This window comes from Podarcis tiliguerta (assembly GCF_965153285.1).
Source record: "Podarcis tiliguerta genome assembly, chromosome: 14".
In the NCBI taxonomy this organism is placed as follows: Eukaryota; Metazoa; Chordata; class Lepidosauria; order Squamata; family Lacertidae; genus Podarcis; species Podarcis tiliguerta.
The window spans coordinates 9,005,664-9,029,510 of record NC_139547.1 but is presented as its reverse complement, the minus strand read 5'-3'; the positions used below and the strand labels follow the sequence as shown (position 1 = coordinate 9,029,510).

The 23,847-nt window shown below is 44.6% G+C and overlaps 3 protein-coding genes across 8 annotated transcripts in view; 2 read left to right on the top strand and 1 right to left on the bottom strand.

The window, feature by feature from the left end:
* PATL2 (PAT1 homolog 2) overlaps positions 1-8,302 on the bottom strand; it is a gene marked incomplete at its 3' end in the record, with an annotated part of 28,325 nt that extends 20,023 nt beyond the window's left edge. The window contains exons 1-5 of one of the 6 annotated variants that reach the window (XM_083413029.1): positions 8,137-8,302; positions 5,737-5,839; positions 4,287-4,645; positions 2,733-2,801; positions 253-318 (exon numbers count right to left, since the gene is read on the bottom strand). In XM_083413029.1, the coding sequence (XP_083269155.1) occupies positions 253-318; positions 2,733-2,801; positions 4,287-4,645; positions 5,737-5,839; positions 8,137-8,274 (735 nt within the window). In that variant the 5' untranslated portion in view covers positions 8,275-8,302. Of the gene's footprint in view, positions 1-252; positions 319-2,732; positions 2,802-4,286; positions 4,646-5,736; positions 5,840-7,121; positions 7,710-7,770 lie in introns of those variants that run through there. The other 5 variants (XM_083413031.1, XM_083413028.1, XM_083413032.1 and 2 more) reach the window with 5 other exon arrangements.
* Positions 1-23,847, top strand: part of PPIB (peptidylprolyl isomerase B) — a 106,500-nt gene that overhangs the window by 72,559 nt on the left and 10,094 nt on the right. The gene's annotated exons all lie outside the window — the stretch shown is intronic.
* B2M (beta-2-microglobulin) lies at positions 10,912-22,384 on the top strand. The gene is made up of 4 exons (XM_083413224.1): positions 10,912-11,131; positions 16,174-16,449; positions 16,772-16,809; positions 21,556-22,384. Exons 1-3 carry the CDS (start codon positions 10,927-10,929, stop codon positions 16,780-16,782), a joined length of 492 nt encoding a protein of 163 aa, XP_083269350.1. The 5' UTR covers positions 10,912-10,926; the 3' UTR covers positions 16,783-16,809; positions 21,556-22,384.

Below are 23,847 nucleotides of genomic sequence, written 5' to 3'. Positions count from 1 at the left end.
ATTAAATATTTTATTGGTTTACAGAAGTACATGCCTTGTCTCTTTTTTCAGGTTGTACAATCTTTCTTACATAGCACTGGCATTTGTTGTGAGACGTCGGTGCTGAGTGCACCAAAGGATCAAATATGAGTAGAGGCAAGATGCCATTGGATACAGAAGACTTGACCCTAAGCTGATTCTGTGGTAAAGACAGGGCAAGCACTGTTATCATTCCCTTTGCTGGACAAAAAAGGGGTGTAGAATGAGCCTTACCTCCATCATAGACAGCGACTGGACTCTTCTCCGGGTAGAATTCCACATGGAAGGTTTTGAAGCTGTCTGAAAGGGATCAGACTGCAGGGGTCAGTAACCTATTTCAGCTGTGGGCTGGTCCACCGTCCTTCAGACCATGTGGTGGGACGGATTATATTTTGAAAAAAAATATGAACGAATTCCTATGCCCCACAAATAACCCAGAGATGCATTTTAAATAAAAGGACACATTTTGCTCATGTAAAAACACACTGATTCCCGGACCATCCGTGGACCAGATTGAGAAGGTGATTGGGCCAAAATTTCAAATTTCAAACGACAGGCTTGGACAACAGCTCGGATTGGAAGGATTTAGCAGTTATTAAACTTCAAACGATAGACTTGGACAACAGCCCGGATTGGAATGAAGTCAGGAAAAGCTGCGCTGACAGTTGAAAAAATATATATACACAAATAAAATTGTATTCAATGGATGAAAGGATATATGATTTCTGACACGACTGAGAATCGCATAGCCAGAGACGGAGAACTTTAAAGCGTTAAGATCAGAATGTGGAAAATATGGGAACAACAAGAAGGCGGCAAGAACTGTTATGTACTGAAGTTCTCACCCTGGGCCAGCAGGGGGATACTGTAGATAGTTATGCAAATGAAGGATCAAAAGTGACGTTCAGTGATTGGATAGTTTGTATGCAAATGAAGGATCGAAAGTGACGTTCAGTGATTGGATAGTTTTAGAAAGTTGCTACAGTTGCGTTGTTCTGGAGCTCTATATAAGCAGGCTGCCTGAGCTCGTCAGTTCAGTTCTGTTCTGGCCTTTGAATAAACAAGAGCTGCTTGAAGAATCGATGTCGTCTGATATGTTCGCCCACAACTTAACACTGGCGACGAGGATGGGATCGATGGACATCAGAGCACAGCCAGATGCGGCCACCTTCTGAACTGAGCTGAATCACTGAGCTGAGTCACTGAGCAAAATCACTGAACAGAACCAATTCAGAGCTGACTGTTCTGGCTAGAGCACTGTGTTCCATCCATCGCCCTTCACGCCGGCATCGGAATCATGGCTTCACTTGTGCCTCTACTGCCGTTTGCGCCAGCCTCTGAATCATGGGACTCCTACCTCGCTCGGTTCGACTGCTACCTCCAAGCCAACGAGCTGACAGCAGTATCAAAGGAACGGAAGCAGGGCCTACTCCTCAGCCTCTGTGGGCCTGAGGTGTTTGGATGGAGAACTTTAAAGCGTTAAGATCAGAATGTGGAAAATATGGGAACAGCAAGAAGGCAGAAACGAAGATATTGGAGATAACTTCAGAGGTCCAGACTATGGGAAGCCCGGAAAAAAATAATAATTTGGACTGTAATAAGTTTTTAAATTTTAGTTTATTGTTTTTAATTGGATTATAATTGGATTATGATTTGATAGATATGTTAATTGGCTGTTTTTATTGGAAAATTAATATATATATATATTTTTAAAGAGAAGGCGATTGGGCTGCATCCGGCCCCTGGGCCTTAGGTTGCCTACCCCTGGATCAGAGATATTTGTTTAATGAAATTTAGCAAAACGAGAAAGGAAAAGAAGCAAGCTAGCAAGCAATTACAATTACAGTGGTGCCCCGCAAGACGAATGCCTCACAAGACGGAAAACCCGCTAGACGAAAGGGTTTTCCGTTTTGGAGGTGCTTCGCAAAATGAATTTGCTATGGGCTTGCTTCGCAAGACGAAAATGTCTTGCGAGTTCCTGAGGGGTTTTTCCCCTCCCCCCCTTTTTCCCAGCTGATCCACTAAGCCCGCTAAGACGCTAATAGCCTTTTAGCAGCTAATCTGCTAATCCCTTAAACCTTTAATAGCCGCTAATAGCCGCTAAACCACTAATAGCGCTAATCCGCTAAGCCGCTTGCTTCGCAAGACGAAAAAAACCGCAAGACGAAGAGACTCACGGAACGGATTCTTTTCATCTTGCGAGGCACCACTGTAATCATAATGACTGAGTAATTCAAACCCAATTTCAGCACATTGAAAGGACTGCAATAGGCTGTTAAGCATGGAGCAGTTGAAGCCAGCTGGGCTGCTAAAACTAGAGGGACAACCAACTGTTTTCTATCAGATTATCCCAGTGACCAAGTGTGGATCTAAGGGCTCAGGCAGTCTAAGGTATCCTGGACCAGGATGCTCAGGGATTTGTACTGTCTATTAGTATGAAAACCTTGAACCCAACCCAATAAAATACAGGTGTTTTAGAAGAGGTGTCACATGCTGTCACTTGTCTGCACCCACCAGCAGTCTAGCTGCTGCATTTTGCATTGCCTGGGGTTTCCAGATCAGGCCCACAAGAGCACACTCTGGTCTTGAGGTTAAAAGTACATGGACCACAGTGGCCATGCTATCCCAATATGGCTGCAGCTGATATATCAGAAAACACTGATACAAGAGGCTGTATTTTAAGGGGGGGGCAGGGGGGGAGAAAGCAGTCTTACCAAGAAATCAGTAGGATAATCTGAGAGGTCGTTGGCAACTCTGCTGTCTAGGACAGCTGAATCTTCTCTCTGCAAAGCAAAACAAACAAAAAATGAGCCTAAAAGAGAACATATCTAAAATATTGCATAGCGGTTCTCAACCTGTGGGTCCCTAGATGTTGGACTACAACTCCCCTCGTCCCTGAGCTCTGGCCTTGCTAGCTAGGGGTGATGGGAGTTGTAGTTCAACAACATCTGGGGACCCACAGGTTGAGAAAGGCTGGGAGTGCCACTGAAGCAAGGTGGGACTTGGTGAGGCCTGAAAATCCTCATCCCAGCTCATTTTTAACTAGAAAGTGACTAGTCTTTAATTATGACCACTTCTAAAAATATGCAAAGGTTTCAGAGGCCAGGGGATGTAGATTTAGGCAAGACTTGCAGTTCTTATTACCCTTTGCAGCCAAATCCTGCCATATCAGGAGCATATACAAAGATCTGACTTTCACCTGCAATTTGTGCTAGTCGCAGGAGGTTGGACTTTCAAAAAGACAAAACTCTAGTTTCTCAGTATGGGGAGGGTTATCTGGCTGTGAGCCAGGCAAGAAAGCTCGCTTCCCCACCGCTATCTCTTCCGTCCAATGAACCAAGAACACTTCAAGCTAGAGAAGAAATATGACGGGTTCGATTTGTACTGCCATTCTGCTGGCTCTTGAAGACACACCTATTCAGGCAGGTAAGCAATGCCCTGAACTTTTTTATCCAGCTGTTTTTACATGCATATTTTCGAATGGGCTTGTTTTTTGTTTATTTTAAATATGGATGTTTAATGCTTTAATGGATGTGTTTTATGTGTATTTTAATTACGTATGGATTTTATGATTAACTGCATGCTGCCATGTAAGTGGTATATAAATTAATAGCAATACTACAATGGTACCTCGGGTTACAAACGCTTCGGGTTACAAACTCCGCTAACCCGGAAGTAGTACCTCGGGTTGCAAACTTTGCCCTTGGATGAAAACAGAAATCGCGCGCCAGCGGCCCCATTCGCGAAAGCACGCCCCAAGTTAAGAATGGTTTTGGGTTAAGAACGGACCTCCGGAATGAATTAAGTTCATAACCCGAGGTACCACTGTACTACTTCTTTGTGACACAGATTTATGGGATGTAAGCTCATTCTATGCGGCAGTGAAAACAACACACCAGCCATTTTCAAAATGGTGCAAATAGCTGCTGGGCTGGGTTACTAAGTAAATTCCTACATAACAAAAGTCACAATGACAAAATCGGCTCCATATTGCTGTCCTCAAGTTATCTAGCTTTCTCAAAGTACAGGACACCCAAAGGGCAATTTATATTTTACATAGATCATTAATCAGCAGCCGCAGCTGACACCTACTCTCAAAACACCTTAGACGTCACATGCTCACCCTATCCATATTAGGGACCCCAAGTCATACGATCCAACTCTTTTACCAAACCTTCTGCCTGTTTGGTTGCAAATACCAAATGAAGAGAAGAGACTGGCAAGACTGTAAGAGAAGTCTTGTGTGGCACACCTTAAGTCTATCTTACCTCCAACGTACGTTGGCCGCGCACAGCTCTCATCACTGCTGGGTCTCCCAGGTTGTTTGGCTCTCCAGCTTCCTTGCTTTTATGATCCTTCTCCAATGCAGGTTCCTCATCTTGATCAGCCATTGCCACTTCCTCCTCCTCTTCCCCTTCCTCCTCCTCTTCTTCATCATGATCATCATAAGCATGTTGTGGCTCAGTGGGAAGGCTTTCATTCTCTGCCGCATCTTCTAGCATGGGTTCTGCCTCAGTAGCTTCAGATTTCTCTTCCCCAACAGTCACCATCACCTCCTCAAATCCACCCACATGAGCCTGCTCTGCATCTGTCTCCAGGATTTTCCCTCTAGTCTGCTCCAGGTAAGCTTTAGAAGAGAGGGGAACAGATCAGCAGCAGAAGGAGGGATCTTAGGAAGAGGGCAGCAACATTTTACCTGCCACAGCGAATCAACTACAATGCAGGAAGCAGGCCCTTAGACCAGGGGTCAGCAAACTTTTTCATCACTGTCCCTCAGACCTCGTGGGGGGCCAGACTATATTTTGGGAGGGGAAACTGAACTAATTCCTTTGCCCCACAAATAACCCAGAGATGCATTTTAAATAAAAGGACACATTCTACTCATGTAAAAACACCAGGCAGGCCCAACAAATAACCCAGAGATGCATTTTAAATAAAAGGGCACATTCTACTCATGTAAAAACGCATTGATTCCCGGACTGTCCATGGGCCGGATTTACAAGGCGAATGGGCCGAATCCGGCCCCCGGGCCTTAATTTGCCTACCCATGCCTTAGACAGCCAAAAAATCCCACACTTTAGAAGAGACACACCACTGCCATTGTCAATCTTGGTAGATTCTTTTGGAATTTTGTTTTGGCTGTGAACACACTGGACATTTAAAGAATATTCCCCGCCCAAAGAATAGTAGGAACTGCAGTTTGCTAAAGATGCTAGGCAGGGGCGTCTTGCCCATAGAGGCAAGTGGCATGTGGTGCCAGGGCATCCAAGTTCTGAAGGGCGCCAGGGAAGAGGCGGAGGCTGGACGCTACGCCTCCCGGCATCAGCTTGCTGATCTCGCCCGCCTCCGCCATGCTGCGCCGAAGCAGCACCACGCCCAGAGCCTCCACCTGCTGTGGCCACCGTGGCACAGGCGCCAGGGAAGAGGCAGAGGCTGGGCGAAGGAAATCGGGGGGGGGGGGCACCGGAGGGATCTTTGCACCACGGAGCCGGATATACTTAAGACTGCCCTGGTGCTAGGAATGGTAGTTCTGCGAGCGATGAACTAGTTTTCAGGATTTGGGGTTGCACTAAATGCGTGTATTCAGCTTTTTATTCAAGTGAAATGCCGCTTTTTTGAATTGCATTGAGGGGACTTTGAGTTTTAAAACCTGAAAATATGGCTTTGCTTTTGTTGGAATATACTATTATTTCCAGAACAGTTTAAATATTTTCTTACCTGTTGAAGTGAACGTCAAGTTAACGTAAAGATCAATTTCTTCCTCTTCAGCTGTCTTGTCACCCAAAGGTTCTTCTTCCGTCATAAAGTAATCCTCCAGGATCTGGTTGGAGATGGAGAAACAATAAGGGACTCATCCTGCTGTCAACTCCCTTGTGGGAGAAATCGATGGACAGTATCGAAACCTCTTCCAAAACTAAGTACACAAACCAAAGCCAACTTGTTGCTGCAATCATGGTAAACTATGAACCATGAATGCAAGACCGGCTCCAGCATCATCCTCTCCTATCAGAACCAACAAACCACAATCCCTGGCTTAGTGTTAGAACAGAATCAGGGTTCGTTTCACTTCAAACAAACCGTGATTGGTAAGCCAAGAAGAAACGCTGGCTTCACACCACAGTTTGGAACTAAAACATTTTCCTGTTCAGACACAACACAACATTAAAGCTAGAGATTGTTTTTTCTTGCCTCTGTTCACACTAGGGTGGGAAAGGAGCCATCTATGCATTCATGGTAAATCATTATCTATGGTTTACATTGGGTTTCTAACCCACCCATATTTAGACTCAGATGTTTGGCCTCCCCTTGGCAACAGGTCACCTGTTAAGTATCCCTCACTGACTTGAGGCTTGAGACTTATTAATCTCAAGGAGGAGGATGTGCCCTGCTCCAAGATTTCAGGGAAACAGAAGATCCACAATTACTGTATTGGTCAAATGCCCAGGGAAATCTGGACGTATGGTAGCCCATGCCAGCAGTGACAATTTCCCCTTAAAATAGCTACAAAACAACAATTTGCGGCCTTGCCAAAGAAAAGCTCAACTACTCTTGGGACCCCCCCCCCCAGCTAAACAACTTTGCAAAAAACAAAATTTCTGTCTAGATTTTCACTGTTTTGAAATATGGCAATCCAAGTTCAGTGTGCACTAGTTCCTCTCAAACATCTAGTTATAATAACCAACATAACATTTTCTATGACCCCACCACCACCACCCAGCCAGAAATGCATTTCTCTCTTTAAACCAACTTGGTTACTTTTTATATTGTAAACCACCTTGTGATCATCGGATGAAGAATGCTATAGAAATTTATTATTTAATTAAACACACACACCCCTTACCATTTCCTACACAGCCCTGGGTCATTTCCAAAGGTGGCCAGTCCAAGAAAACACTACCCTTGTTCCCTTTGACTGTTTATAGGTATGTTACCTGCCAAAGTTCTTTTGAATGTAATTTAAAGGACCTGTTTCTACTGAGAACTTGTGTTTCATTTTGTGTTTTTCTAAACTGCTCAGGTTTTCTTACCATCAAGCAACGTGCAAATCTTGTCAATTAAATAAGCCAAAGCTACAAGAATGTACAGCCAACTATCAAGAACACCTGCGGAACTCTACCTGACTTGCTTCTGAGTAGACTTGCATTATTAAAAGCTAGCAGATTTGACTCTGGCAGGAAGGCTTTTACAACAGTAAGCCTGCAGGGATTTTAAGGAAACCCCCCCCCCCCACAGTGTTTCAGGCAGTGCTTTTTTTCTTTAAAAAAAAATGTTTGGGGGTATTCTCATTTTCCTACTCATATTGAAATACCATCAATGATGCCAAACTTAGATCCACAAAACGTTTAGGGGTATGCATCCCCCCAGAAAAAAAGAACTGGTTTCAGGTAATAATCAGGCTGCGTGGTGTGGCTTTTTTCTGGCCCACATAGGACCAGTCTTGGCCTTGGTGAAGATTTGATGTTTTCATCCCCAAAAAGGTTTTGATTTGAGTTTCTACTGAACTGGGGCTGCATTTGAATGTTGTACTTTAATCTTGTTTTTAAGTTGTCTTTTAATCAATTGTTTTTATTCCTGGTGTTAGCCTCCCTGAGTCCGGTCTTGGCTGGGGAGGGCGGGGTATAAATAAAATTGATTATTATTAAATAAAAATAAAGAGCACCCGGGTGAGTCCTAGAGAGAAGTGACTGCGCAGGTGCGCAACAGCTCGCTGCGATTTGCAGCTCCAGCTTTTACTCTTCCCGCAAACCCCACCTCCGTGTTCAAGCGAGGCTCATGCCGACGTGCGCGTGTACAACGCGTGTAAACCCCACTGGACTCATCCCGCCTGCCCCCCAAAAAACTCGTTAAAACAAGCGTGCTTAAACCGCCCGATGCTTTTCGCCTTCCGCTGCCCCGAAATAATAACAATAGTAAGCATCCAGGCGAAACACGCGTGTCGCTTCCCGAGAGAGGGAAGGCGAAGGGAGGGCAGAGCCGCTGGTGGAACGTCTGAACGCGGCTCCAGCAGATACTCTCTCCCTCCGGCTCTCAAGGAGCTGCAAACACAGAAAGCAAGGAGGAGGTGGAGCTCCAGGCCGCCAACAGAGGCCGGAGATCCCTCCGGCGCCAATCGCTTACCAGATCCTGCGCGGCCCCGGCCGCCGCTTCCCCTCCCTCCGCCATCGGGGACGCGCGTTTCCCTCGACGGCGTCTCCCATTCTTGCCTCTTTTTGAAGAGGCCTCGTTAAGGGAGGGGCAGCAGCTGCTGGGCTTCATTTAAAAATATACCGCTATTGCTGCTGTTTGCGAGGCTCACCTCTTGGTTGGCACCATCGCTTATGTATCTTGAGGCTCCGGGCGAAATCTTCCCACTCTTGTCGTTTATTGCATTTGTACCTTGGCGTCCACAACATAAAAAATGCAAAAAACGAAAAGCCCATGTAGGTAATAAAAGGAGAGCCAAACCAACGCTTCGCTCAGCTGGTTGGAGCTGATAAGATCCAGGTTGCAGGTTCGATCCCCAGATTTCCTGCATTGCAGGGGGTTGGACTAGATGATCCTCAGGGTGTCCCTTGCAACTCTACCATTCGATGATTCTGTAGGGCATCCTGTGCCAGAAGAAGAGAGTTAAACGCCAAATGTCAAACGCCATCAAATGTCACGGAAATAAGCAACTATCTGACTTTTAGAAGACATCGGAAGGCAGTCTAGTTTAGGGAAGTTTTTAATGTTTGATGTTTTATCTTGTTTTTAGTATTCTGTTGGGAGCCGCCCAGAGTGGCAGGGGAAACCCAGCCAGATGGGCAGGGTGTGTGTGTATGTAGTAAGCTGTCCTCGGGGAAGTTGCCCCAGCTTCTTGGAACATTTTGGCTGCCCTGCTTGGAAACTCTCTCAGGCTTTTGTGGTGCTGCGCACAGAATTGCACTCTATTTAAAACGTAGTCACAACATTGATTTGCCTAATGGCATTATATTGGCAGCTGTCTTTTCAATTCCTTATCATCCCTATGGAATTCTCATTTTTCACACTTGCTGGGCACTGGCTCGACACCTTCAATGAACTATCTAGTATGACATATTTTAGTATGTATATTTTAAAGCTGTTGGTTTTATCTGTATTTGGTAATTTTATTTTTACAATTTTGAATGTCTGGTTTCATTGCTATTTTAACGAATATTTCATGCTATTGTATGTAAACAGCTTTTTAATTATTATTGTGGTATATAAATCTTGCCACCTGCCATTTTTGCAACATCTGTATTCCCTGTTTTCGGCTGTATTGCATCCACCTTAGGTAAGAGGACAAGAAGAGCCTGGGGGATCAGGCCAATGGGCTCATCTAGTCCAGCATCTTGTTCTTACTGGTATTCAGAAGCAATGCTGCCTCTAACCATCTTGTGGGAGTGAGTTCCACAGTTTAACAATGTGCTATATGAATAAGATACTTCTTTTCTCTTTCCTGAATCTTCCAACATTCAGTTTCGTTGGATGTTCATGAGTTCATCTACATCTATTTTATTGATGCCATGGATAGAGTAATTTTATAGACTTCTATCATGTCACCTTGCTGACAAAGGTCCATATAGTTCAGGGGTCAGCAACCTTTTTCAGCTGTGGGCTGGTCCACCGTTTCTCAGACCTTGCGGGGGGCCGGACTATATTTTTTTTTTGGGGGGGAAGGAACGAATTCCTATGCCCCACAAGTAACCCAGAGATGCATTTAAAATAAAAGCACACATTCTACTCATGTAAAAACACCAGGCAGGCCCCACAAATAACCCAGATGCATTTTAAATAAAAGGACACATTCTACTCATGTAAAAACATGCTGGTCCGTGGGCCAGATTGAGAAGGCGATTGGGCCGTATCCGGTCCACAGGCCTTAGGTTGCCTACCCCGGTATAGTTAAAGCTATGGTTTTCCCAGTATTGATGTACGGAAGTGAGAGCTGGACCATAAAGAAGGCTGATCACCTAAGAGTTGATGCTTTTGAATTACAGTGGTACCTCAGATTAAGTACTTAATTCATTACAGAGGTCCGTTCTCATCCTGAAGCAAAGTTCTTAACCCGAGGTACTATTTCTGGGTTAGCGGAGCCTGTAACCTGAAGCGTATGAAACCCGAGGTACCACTGTACAGTGCTGGAGGAGACCCTTGAGAGTCCCATGGACTGCAAGAAGATCAAACGTATCCATTCTTAAGGAAATCAGCCCTGAGTGCTCACTGGAAGGACAGATCGTGAAGCTGAGGCTCCAATACTTTGGCCACCTCATGAGAAGAGAAGATTCCCTGGAAAAGACCCTGATGTTGGGAAAGATGGAGGGCACAAGGAGAAGGGGACGACAGAGGACGAGATGGTTGGACAGTGTTCTCGAAGCTACAAACATGAGTTTGACCAAACTGCGGGAGGCAGTGGAAGACAGAAGTGCCTGGCGTGCTCTGGTCCATGGGGTCACGAAGAGTGGACACGACTAAACAACAACAAATCATGTCACCCTTTAGTTGCTTTTTCCCTAAACTAAAAAGTCTCAAACGTTGCAACCTTTCATCATAGGGAGGCCCATCACAGCACCTCTGTGCTATCAATTATTCTTATTATTGAATTATTATTAATTGTTAATATTATTAATATGCCACAGGTTCTGAACAGGTATCAGGCTTTATCTGAACCTGTGGGGCATTAAGAATAAGAATAAGAATAAGAATAAACATATTGCACTCTGGCCCTGGTTCAATTGTTATCCTGTTGCCGCAGCTGCGCTTCTCCCATTTCTCGGAACTGGCCTGCCTTCCAAGCAGCGAAAACCGAAAGTAAAATACAGTATGCAAAAAAATAAAAATCATCGTGCGGCGGGAGTGCGCATGTGCTGGAAAGTCCCCGGGGCCTTTCTGCCAGCTTGCGCTGAGACATCTCCCCGGCTACTAGTGATGCGTGATCTGTGCGTTATTGTGATTGGTCAGAGAGGAGCGATTTTTGGGCGTGAAGTTCCCTCGGCCGAACTCTGCCGCCTCAGTCGCCGAGTTTCGAGACTCCGAAGCGGACGCAGCGAGTCACTTTTTGCCATGGCGAAGGCTCTCATGCTGTCGTGCTTGACGCTCGTGCTCCTGGTCGGCATCCTGGAGGCCACTCCAAGTAAGTAAGGCTGTGTTGCAGGCCGCCCAACCCTTCCCCTCTCCCGCTTCGGCTGTCTTCCAGGGGTAGACCTCGTGAACGGGTTAAGAGGCGCGCGTTCTCACGAGTAGCTTGACACGCGTTACCTCTGTCTGTGCCCACTGGCCCAGAATTTAGCACCGTGAAACTCGGTGGGTTTTAATTATATACGCGGTGGGCGCGTATGTAGCACGGCACTGCTAAAGAATTAAAAGATCCATAGGGGCAGACGTGGAATATGTCAAGCAGACTTTAGACTAAGAAATCTTGTGCTATCCTGAATTTGTTAAACCACAGTTCTAAGTGTGTTTACTCTGAAATAAGGATGGTGACCTTGGCGAACAAACCTAATTATGCTTTTCCCCTTAAGTCTCACTGTGGTCTTAACCCTGTATAGGATTTCCGCCTGAGCTTTTAAAGGTGCTACAGTTTTCCTTAGTGTTTGTGATCCTAAACATCATATTAAGCAAGCGCTATCGAACACAACTGGGTTTTTCATAGAATCCAAGAGTTAGAGGAGACCCTGAGGATCATCTAGTCTAACCCCCTGCAATGCAGGCATACGCAGCTGTCCCTTACGGGGATCAAACCTACAACCTGCATATACCTGTATACCTATGCTTTTTCCCTAACCAACTGAGCTATGTTGTTTTACTTCTGAGTAAACACGTATAGGTTGTGTTGTTTTAGTTCATCCTGTTTGGTAATTGGGGTGATTAAAAGAGTTAAGAGTGCCTCCTTGATATTTTTGTGGGTTTCTGTGGGGCGCCTAATCCGTGTTTTGCCAAAGCTGATGGGGCAGAAGGAAGCAGCTGACCTGAGTGAGTCAGTAGAAAACAACAAAGGCTCATGATGGCTTCCTTGCATCTGAGAAACATTTCGTCTTCCTTTGTGCTTCTAACTTCTTAAAACATCGTTGGTTCCTTTGTTACACTTCCGGCCCAAACCACAAGTGCAGGGCTCTCAACAAATGCTGTCTTAGCTCTAGAATGCAAAATGGGAGTTGACTCGAGAAGAGGGAGGGCGGAAGTATTGTCTGTTCAGTGGGATTTTTTGGAGCTCAAGGTAACATCCTGTAACATCAGTAACATCCTGATAAAAGGAACACTTTTTGTTATGTGGTGCCGTCTTTGTAAGCTAAGTTTGAAGTGCTTCCTTCCCTTCCTCCTCCTCCCTTTACTGTAGACTAGAGGATTTTACAGCTGTTAAACTCAAGAGAATAGAATTTCTAAAATGTGAATTTAGGCAGTTTACAGGTAAATTCATGCACACACATACCCCACGACCATTTTGTGGGAAAGTGAGAGCTCATATTCACCATCTCCCTAGGGGAAAGAAGGGGGGTATTTGAGCTAGCTAACACCCGCCTCCCCCAAAAGCTGCTGCCCTCTGTGCCCAATCTCACCCCCACATAGTGACAGCACCCAGTGGCGTAGCGTGGGTTGTCAGCACCCGGGGCAAGGCAAGTAATTTGCACCCCCCCCCCGCTGCACTGTCCCTCCCCTAGATAGTCCCTCGCTCTCTCTCCGCACCGCACGCCTGGCACCCCCCCCTCCACAGAGGGCGGCTCGGATCGGATTCGCACAGCCAGCACTGCAGTGAGAGAGAGTGAGTGAGCCAGGTAGGGGCAGAGAGCTGCGAGTGCGAGCGCGCGCCCCCAGATGTTGCGGCCGGTACAGCCGGCACCCCCTGCACCCCCCACGCTACGCCACTGACAGCACCTGCATGATGCTCTCTTCCCCCAGCCATATTCCTCAGGAGATGGAAGCCCACATGTGCTAACCCTTGTTTTGGGGGCCATTTCAATTCCCCCTACTGCTTTCCTGAAAATCTCCTTCCCGTTTTGGGTTTCCAGCGCATGTATGCGCGAAGGGTCAGCTTTAGAACTTTTAGGGATCAAAAATGAAGTCCCAGTACTTGTATGTTGATAAAAGTGTCATGGGTGCCATCACAAAATGGCGGCTGTGGGCGGAAAAAGAAAGAGAGAGAGAGAGAGTTGGCCGTACTCTGCACCAGTGAGTACTGTCATAAAAAAACCCTTGATAAGCTTGTGTTGAAAGCTGGAAATGCTGCCAGGGCAATAGTGGAAAACTTAAAAAGAGGCTCACAGGGCCAAGCTACACAAGTCTCAGGAAGTCTGCCACAAGATCTCCCAGTGCGTTCATTTTTACTTAAAAGCAGCCAGTGCAGGACTGCTTTAGATTGAGGCTCTGGCCTGACATTGTTTTCCCATCGCAGCACCCCTTTGAAGCCTCTGCCACAGAAGAACACACCTTGGTGTTTATTTCTACTGTACAGCTAATAGCAGTTTGAGGAGAGGACACTTGGACCAGAAAACACCCCCTTAGTCACTGCTGCTTTGATGAAACTTGGGCACACTCGCAGCTGCTTTTATGTCAAAATAATGGTGGGTTGTATCTAACAGCACTAAGTAACTTTTTCTGGTAGAGCAAAGATTAAGGGTACATCCGTACCTCAGTTTGCACCACTGCTTTCCCCCGGGGAAACCCGACCTTTAGTATCAAATTGGAACAAACGGCAGTCGAGTTTTCTGCAGATCACGGTTTGTTTGGATTTAGCAGTAAAGAGTGGAAGTGGGAAGGCAGCGAGGCAAAGGAAAAACTGCTCAGATCTGTGCTTTATAGGCATGGGACAAGTGGAAGTGTGCCTAAGCGCTTATGCTTGTGGATCTGAACTAAATCTGTTATGTGGGTTGCTTCAACCCTCTGCAGTGGATTTGGGAACGGTGTGCCATAGTGTAGGAATGGAGGGGAAGTTGTGCAAGTGTAAATCCCTGCACTGATGGACCACGTTCATGGATACTACTTCCTGTGCACTTTTGCCTCAGAGTAGATGGACAATTAGAAATCTTGTCCGTGAAATTGTCCTTCCACTCAGCAGTTGAAGCCGTTGTCTGAAAATGAAGGGCAGGTGACCCACTGTACAGTGGTGCCTCGCAAGACGAAAAGAATCCGTTCAGTGAGTCTCTTCGTCTAGCGGTTTTTTCGTCTTGCGAAGCAAGCCCATTAGCGGATTAGCGCTATTAGCGGTTTAGCGGCTATTAGCGGCTATTAAAGGCTTAAGGGATTAGCGGATTAGCTGCTAAAAGGCTATTAGCAGCTTAGTGCCTTGGAAAAAGGGGGTGGGGAGCGAAAAAAAACCCCCAGGAATCGCAAGACATTTTCGTCTTGCGAAGCAAGCCCATAGAGAAATTCGTCCTGCGAAGCACCTCCAAAACGGAAAACCCTTTCGTCTAGCGGGTTTTCCGTCTTGCGAGGCATTCGTCTTGCGGGGCACCACTGTACTTTGTGGCCCAGGGTTGAGGACGAGATGTGTCTTAATCCTTGCCCCAAGCTGCTTTGCCTTTTGAATTTCCAGATGTGTAAAACATTCATCTGGAACACTGGGGGGGGGCAGGGAGTGAAAGGCAGTGGCATGGAGGTGGCCAGCAGGGAAGGAGTTAAACACACACCAGAATGTTCCTTTAATTTCAGATACCTAAACAGTGGAGACTTACATTTATATCTGCTACTACTTCTGTGGTGGAACTCAAGGTGGCGTATTAACATATAATTTATCCATTGCCCCTTGCTGGCTCATTTCCAGGGACTTTCTGACTAGTCATTGGCCTTTGACCAGTTCTATTTTCATTACTATCACATGCAGCTAGAAAAGCAAGTGAAATGGCGTCTTGGTCTTTTATGAGTGCAGATCAAATGTTGCTTTCACTTTTTATTTCCCTTCTAGTACGTATGCAGTAATCTTCTGGTTTTTCAGGCCCGGAATCTACCTTTAGGACATCTTTAGTTTAGCCCCAAAACATGCATTTGGGGACCCCCTCTTTTTATTGTATATTAGTACACTGGTAGAGTGCTGTTGTGAACCACCTTTAGTTTAGGCTGCAACCCATTAGGGGAAGATTAATGGCATAGAGCAGGAATAGGCAACTTGTGGCCCTCCATGTGTTGTAGGACTCAACTCCCATCAGCCCCAGCTAGCAATGGCTAGTGATCCAGCTTGATTGGAGTTGTAGTCCAACAAAATCTAGAGGACCACAGATTTCACAGGTCTGGAGAAGGGCGGCAGGGCAGTTCTGCTTTGCATGCTGAACATTCTACATTCAATGCATGGCACCTCCAGGACAGGTAAGGCTAGAAAGACACTTGTATGTATCCACAGAAAGTCAAATACATGCAGGGGGCAGCAAATCACAGGAGCAGGCACCAGCAAAAAAATCACTATGTGGGGAAATCTGTTAAGCCAGCCAAACACAGCTCCACCCTTATTTCAAACATAGTGATATATTGTTAAACCGTGATGTTTAGATGTTGAAAACCAGATACCACCTTGGACTAGTGGGCTCCTGTTCTATGTGTATGTAGCAAAATGGACCATATGGGCTATTTCAGTCTCTGACAGTACAGTGGTACCTCGGGTTAAGAACTTAATTCATTCTGGAGGTCCGTTCTTAACCTGAAACTGTTCTTAACCTGAAGCGCCACGCCACCGGAGCACGATTTCTGTTCTCATCCTGAAGCAAAGTTCTTAACCTGAAGCACTATTTCTGGGTTAGCGGAGTCTGTAACCTGAAGCATATGTAAACTGAAGCGTATGTCACCCGAGGTACCACTGTACTGTGGTACCTCGGGTTAAGAACTTAATTTGTTCTGGAGGTCCGTTCTTAACCTGAAACTGTTCTTAACCTGAAGTACCACTTTAGCTAATGGGGCCTTCCGCTGCTGCTGCTGCTGCCGCACCACCGCCGCCCAATCTCTGTTCTTATTCTGAAGCAAAGTTCTTAACCCGAGGTACTATTTCTGGGTTAGCGGAGTCTGTAACCTGAAGCGTCTGTAAACCGAGGTACCACTGTATACATGCAGCTTCTTGTATGGAAGCAATGTCCAGGTAGGAAATTTATCTCCTAGGTCGGATATAGCCCTTGAGTGCGCAGCTAATAAAGCATGGCAGATGATAACCTGTATCCTTAAACCTTGCCTTTTTACCTCTTTCACCCATTCCTACAGGAGCTCCCAACGTACAAGTTTATTCCCGCTATCCTGTGGAGAGGGGCAAAGAAAACATTGTGAATTGCTATGTGGACAACTTCCACCCTCCCAAAATCAACATCACAATTGAGAAGGGCGGGAAGCCACTTGAAGATGTGAAACAGTCTGACCTTTCTTTTGATAAAACCTGGGCCTTCAATCGCCTTGTCTATGCCAAGGTCATTCCAGATGGAGAAGATGTCGCCTGCAGAGTGGAACACAGCACCCTTGTTGGACCAAAAGTTGTCAAATGGGGTGAGTATCTGCCGCTGTGGTCTACTTTCTTTTCCCTTTTTCTTGTCAAGTCTTGAAACATGAACAGCTGTTCTCTGCCATCTGTAGTCCCTCCAGAAAACACCCGTCTTCAGATGACATTCACAGGCTAAGATTTGCATCTGTACGTTGCTACAAATTGTCATGAACAACTAGTCATCCTTTGCAAGAGCAGCAGACATTCATTGACCATAATCTTTCAGCAAATTGCAAGAAATCTGTAGGCGCTTCAGATTAACGCTGTCGTAAAATATTGGATCAATTTATGTCCGAGAGACACTTACCTTGTTTTCTTCTTCTGCAGAGCAAGAGTAATAACCAAATGACCCCTCAGCAGGAAAGGTAAGATATAGATGATTATTATTTAATTTAATCATCACTTTTTACAAAAGTGTAGTTATTTTACAAAAAATAACTAATGAATGATAATGTGATTTTTTTATTTATTTAAAGAAATATCTTTCCTTTCTCTCATAAGGGACAAATCAATCAATTTTGTGTTGGACTAGTTATAAACTGTGGGTGAAAACAGATATAATATGAAAAGGAACTTGCACCTAATTCTTGAGCCATATCTTTTACTCCCAGCTGCAGTTACTATGATGGATGTATCTGGCAGCGAATCGATCTTTGGTTTGGCCCACCATCTGCCCTACTTCAGTATTCCAGTGGGCTTTTTTGCCTTTTTTTAATTTTAATTTTTAAAAATTGAATTGCCATCCAGACATTTATTTGTCGGAGGGGGTTGGTTGGTCTGAATTGAGGAAATATGGAAGCTTTTTCAGATGGCCAAACTGCTCTAGAGATTGAGGGTAGGTGGGTTTGTGACATCTGAGGTACTAGCCAATCGGTGCCATGTAATGCCACATTCTCCACAAATTTGCAAGACCAGTTTTTTCCAGAACTCTGTCTTCTAGTGTCTTACTATAACATAGCTTGCGATGATACTTTGTGGAGAGATCAAAGACTATTGTTTCCCCCTTTCCTCACATTGTTTAAAAATATGTTTTTATTGTGTGTGAGGGGGTATTGTATTGATTTTGAATCAGTTTTTAGCTGTTCCATTACTAAGTCACCTTGAAACTCCCATGAAAGGTGATTCATAAATTAATAAAATAGTTCTATTCAGCTAGCTTTTACTCAAGAGTGGAGCCATTCAAATTCATGGAGCAAAGTTAGCCGTAGCTATTTCAGTGTAGCTACTCAGTGAGTTAAATAAAAAGCTGAATACAACACATTTTAATATATCATAATTATTTCAAAATGCTGGGGTTCAAAAGCTTAACTTTAGGTGGGGGGGCCACAAGGCTTCTTCAGTGCTTCCATGTTAGGCATTTATAGTGTAATCATGTATACTCAGAAGTAAGTCCTGTTGAATTCAGTGGGACTTACTCTCAGGTAAAGAGTTCAGATTGGAGCCTTGGTGTGGAATTGCTGTGCTTTGTTTCTTCCCTTCATACAAGGCATCCACACACCACCAGCACCCAGTCAGTCATAGCTGTTCTGTATTTTCCCCATGGCTCTCTTTCTCAAAGGGCCTAAAGCCCAACTTTTTTCAGAAGGAACAGAAGAATAGCACAATATTCATCAGTGCAGATGCCCTTTGGGCCACTCTTCTGATTTTTATTCAAGAGTCAGTCTTGGATGTATATCAGGAAACTGAATCTATCACAGCTCAGCACACATTTGTTAGAACTTTTGCTGTGGGTGCCACCTTTTGTGGTTGTTGTTTGTTATTGTTTTAATGAATTGCTTTTTGCTAAAATATTTTTTTTCCTGGCTACAATCATAAGGAAAGAAAGGTGAAGCGCCATAACACCTTAGAATGCTGTGAGAATGTGAAATCTGTTGGACAGAGTAAATGAGAACGTGGGAAGCCCTCAGAGCTCCAAACCTCTCTCTCAACTTCTGAGGTGCTGGGTGAACCCTCAAGTCTTTTAAGCAGCATTCAGGTCAGGGGGAGCAGCCACTGTGATGAATATCCTATTGAACATATTATACCCCCTTGGGGCAAAACTGAAAGCACCCTTTTAGTGAGTCATCCCATTGGTCCATCTACCTCAGCATCGTTTACACTGACTGGCAGCTCTCTAGGGGTCTTCCCCAGCCTTGCCAGGAAATGTCTGGGGTTGAACATGGGGAATTCTGCATCCAAAGCAGGATGGCTATGACCCTATTCCCCCCCAACCATATGTACTCCTCTTTACTGTCCTTCCCATCCTGACCCCCCACTGGTTATACACAGCTAGTTTTCCCTTGCATCTCATGCTCTCCAGCTCAGTCTTGGTCTTTACTCGGGGAGAGGCACAATATAACTGCCTCTGCTGCTGCCCTCTCTCCCTCCTCCCCAACCACATTTCCTGTTTATGCAATAGGAGGAAGGAGGAGAATTGGCAGGCAGCCATTTTGTTGTACTTGCCACAGCACATAATTTTCAGCCTGCCCATGTATAGCAATAATAATTAATAATAATTTTATTATTTATATCCCTCTCATCTAGCTGAGTATCTCCAGCCACTCTGGGCCATGCCACACCATGGATGCCAGTACCAATCAACTCCTTTCAGTGTTGATTTTAAACGATTTCTTTAAAAATACCTTTTTGGTCACCGGCAACTGTATTGATAAATGACCAGAAACTGTTGGTGGGGTGTTTTTTTCCGGGGGGGGGGGTGCGGGGGCGGCAAACTATTTTTTAAAAAAATCAGCATTGGTGGATTATAGCGTCATAATACAAATTATATTTTACCATTATGGTGTGCTAACATTACACTTTTCTAATTATATATTTAGCTGCACACAGATAATTGTAGCCTTATGAGGCTTTGCCCTCGGGTGGGAAAAATATTGCGCCCGGGAAAGGGAAGTGGGAGTCAACAGACACTCAAGGAATAGTTTCGGAGAAAAGGCTTTTATTTCTACCATCCATGAACTGGTAGAAGGAGCAAGTGTGATAAGTCACAAAAAGCATGCACGAGTTCACAATCATGTGCACAAGCATATATACCCCTTTCCAGTTCCCTCCTCCTTTCTCCTCCCTCAGGAGTCCTGCCCATGAGTTCCTCTGAGCATGAACAGAAAGCTGTCTTGGGACTATTGGCCTAGGACCCTCGTACCTACGGGACCGCCTCTCCTGGTATGCCCCACGGAGAGCCTCAAGGTCCATAAATAACAACACCCTAGTGGTCCCAGGGCCTAAGGAAGTTAGATTGGCTTCAACCAGAGCCAGGGCCTTTTCAACTCTGGCTCCAGCCTGGTGGAACGCTCTGTCTCATGAGACCAGGGCCCTGCAGGATCTGATTTCTTTCCGCAGGGCCTGTAAGACAGAGTTGTTCCACCTGGCCTTTGGCTTGGAGCCAATCTGATTCCCTCCCTCCCTCTCTTTCTTTTTTCTTTTCCTTCTCCTCCTGCAATGAGGCTACATTTTAATATTTTAATGTTCCATTATTTTAATGTTGTATTTTAATTTTGTTTTTAAATTGTAATCATTCATCTTGTTTTTATTATTGCTTGTAAGCCGCTCTGAGCCCGGCCTTGGCTGGGGAGGGCGGGGTATAAATAAAAAATTATTATTATTATTATTATTATTGGGCTCTTCCCAGGAAAGGGGGGAGGTGAGAAGCCTTGCGTTCAGTTTGTTCAGATGTGTTGCAACTGGAATGAGATAAGATTCGTTTCTCAGGCCTGAGTATTCTTGGCAATGACAGAGCCTATTCATTATCCTTTAAAAGTAACATTTTGCCTATGCACAGCATCTTGTGAGAATAAGCAGAGACAAGCTGTTTTGGATTTTTTTAGAAGACGAAAGGAGTTTTGGACAGTTTTGAGGCCTGGGGTGATTATTGAAGCCTGGGGTGATTTCAGACAGGCTTTGGGTATCCTGTCCCTTCACAATAAGGAACAGACTGGTTTTTAAAAATAAATGCAAACCATAAAAAGTACCCACCACAAGGGTTATATTGAATGTATGCTGAAGTTCCTATGGCCCCATCTACAACCACTGTGTCATTCCCGGGGGGGGGGGTATATGAAACCTACCATTTCCCACTGTGTAAAAAGGCTACTCTTTGTAGTTTGCGACAGAAGAGCAAAGCAGCCTTGCCCCACAGTCGTAGAAAAAGGCAGGATACGAAGGGAACAGGAAAACAAATACATGCAAGGATGAATTTCTCCCCTAAAGTCCAACACTGTTTTTATTTTGTTATTTCATGTATATCCCACCTCCCTCCCCCTGCTGCCCAAGAAACGCAAGGTAATATGCATGCTTTTCTGCCTCTGCTCCCATTTTATCCTCAGTCGTATGAGGTAGTTTTAGGCTGGGATGATGATGATGACGATGACGATGACGATGATGATAATAATAATAATTTATTGTTTATACGCCACCCATCTGGCTGGGTTCCCCCAGCCTCTCTGGGCAGCTCCCAACAGAATATTGAAAACACGATAAAACATCAAACATTAAAAACTTCCCTAAACAGGGCTGCCTTCAGATGTCTTCTAAAAGTCAGATAGCTGCTTATTTCCTTGACATCTGATGGGAGGGTGTTCCACAGGGCGGGCGCCACCACCGAGAAGGCCCTCTGCATGGTCCCCTGTAACCTCACTTTTTGCAGTGAGGGACCTGCCAGAAGGCCCTATGCCTAGCCCAACGTCACCCAGCAAGTCTCTTCGCTGATTTGGGAATTCGAACCTTGGACTGCCAGACCCTAGTCCAACACTCTAGCCACTACACCACATGCTCCCCAACCCTTCTGAAATCAGTATTGCTGCCTATATTGGGGTGGAGGCGGGGCTTGAGACTAAAAAAGACAGGGGGTGACTTGGTCAAGGCCACCCAGTCAGTTTCTGGTGAACCAAGAGATTTCTGGATTTGCAGCTCAGCCCTTAGTTAGCTCTCCCAATACTTCTCACTGTTCAAAGTGCTCTTCTACATAGCTATCCTGCTTTCCCCTGCCACTAACAGGCAAGATTAGGTTGCAATAATGATGCTCAAGACCACATTGAGGTTAATTGTAGTTTGGCAGCATTTGATTTTTTTTCCACATGAGTCAGTATAAAAGTTGGTTTTATGTTTTTTCTCTCCAGGTCCAAAGAGCCTGCCTTTTTATTGCACCTTGAGCATTCTTCCTGCACTGTTCCTGCTTTTCTACTGATTATGTAGCTCTCTGGATAGTTTTCCACCATGAGACCTGCTGATGGGCTGTGCTTGAGACTTTGAAGTGTATGATGTGGGCTTTCATATATGTGTGTCCACTGCAAGCAGACAATTGAAGATTGCCTTGGAAATCTGATCAGTCATGCACTTATTGTAACATTCAGTGATTTGCAATGTGGCTTCATAAAAAAAAAAGTAACCTTCTGTTGATTTTTCAAATACTTCTATCAGCGAAATCTTCCAGGAATTTTTAAAAAATATTGTTCTTTGTTGATTAAAAATTTACATATCTATACAAACATATGCTATCTCTTTACATGTGAAGAAAAAGAAAATTATGTAGAAAATAGAAAATTTCTAAAGGAACAAAAAAGAGGAAAAAATAAAGAAATAACAAAGATACGAAGTCAAAAGAGGAAAAGAAAAGACAACATTATTTACACACAATAAAAGTGTTCATCAACACAATCCTTCCCACCCTTCTCATTATACTGTAGGAATTTGAATCTTTCCAAAAAGAAGCAAGTAGAAAGGCTTATGGGTTGAATCACGTACTAGTTGTACGTTGAATAGAGCCATTAAACTTATTGGACTTGAGTAACTTTGGTCCATTAATTTCAGTGGATCTATTCTGAGTATCGTATATATTTCACTTTTTTGCCTATGAATTAGTTTCTCATTTGGCCTGTCTGGAATGTAACTTGTAATGCTATTAGTATTGGCATTTATTAAACTCTTAATAAAATACTTCTACCAAGATTTCCTTTCGTAACAGTTTGTGGCCTTGATTTATTGGTTTTCCAGGGCGCGTCCATGCATGTTTATTCAAAAGTAAGTCCTATTACGTTAAATAGGCCTTATCCCTAGTAAGTGTAAACAGGATTGCATACAAAATGCAGGATTGCATCCGTCAACAGATCTTCACAAACATGTTCTAATCATAAGGAGAGTTATATTTCTCCTCATCACACAATTGCAGTTAAAAGCAAGCTTCAAGAATCAAAATAAGGAGAGAGATTGTAAATCACACTGTACTCCCTTCACAAAATAGGCCTCAAATTATATCTCTATCAGAACTCAAATCCCAATGTCTCAAAATGCGTTGCATGACTTGGGGGGGGGGGTCCCAGATAACTCTGAGTCTGTGAAAAAGAAGATAAGTAAAAGATGCTTGTTGCCCATATGTAGCGAGCTGTAACTTTTTAAAAAAATAATTAAAACGAAACTAAAAACACACTGCAGAGCTCAGAACAAAGCAAACTGTCTCACTGCTTTCTGCTTATGATAAATACCGTAATTCTTGGCCTGTAGAAGAGGGGAGCTGACAGCAAAGGATTAACTCGGGTTGGCAAGGTTTACCTCGCTTGGGCCGGTTCAATCCAGTGGAGACTCCTCCGTGATTACAGGTGTGTGTGAGTGCCTGCGATTATCTGCATCTGCACAGATGCAATTTCCGGCACACACACAGACACAATTTCCGGTGCCGCGGAAGCAAGTCGCTGTGCTGTGTTGCGCCACTTTAGCCAAGCAGGCCGCTTGGTTTGGGGGGTGGCTCGTGGGCCGCTTGTGGCCCATGGGCCTTAGGTTGCTGACCCCTGGATTAACTCTTTTTCCAGAAGAAGGCAGGACCAATCAGAAACACTTTGATCGTCCTGAAGGGGCAAATGTGGGATGGGCAATGGATGGGATTTTTACCTTTTGCAATAGGCTGAATTCCAGACACAGGTTTCTAAACACACCCCAAGCAAGAAGGTATATGCCCTTCTGAGTTCTCCATGACAGACCATTCCTTCTGTGAAAGATCACAAATCTAAAATCAGAAATGGCAGTGTTCAAAAGCAAGTAGGGGAACATGTCTACCTTCCAGGGATCTAAATGTAGCCACCCTAGGACAAAGGAACATCAAAGGAAGACTGCAATGTGAAATTGCTGTGTGCTTGTGTATATACCGGTATACACCTATTACTCAGGATCATCTGATGAACTAGACCAGGGGTCTGCAACCTTTAAGACAAAAAGAGCCACTTGGACCCGTTTCCGAAGAAAAAAAAACTGGGAGCTGCAAAACTCGTCATTATAAAAATAACTTTTTTGTCACTTTTTTATTATTTCTTTGTTTGACCCCTCAGAATTACTCCTCCTCATAGAAATAAATGTTAAATTAACAAGTTACATTTTTGTGTGTGTGCGTTCTTCACTCCCCTTCAAAACAGTGACCAGCG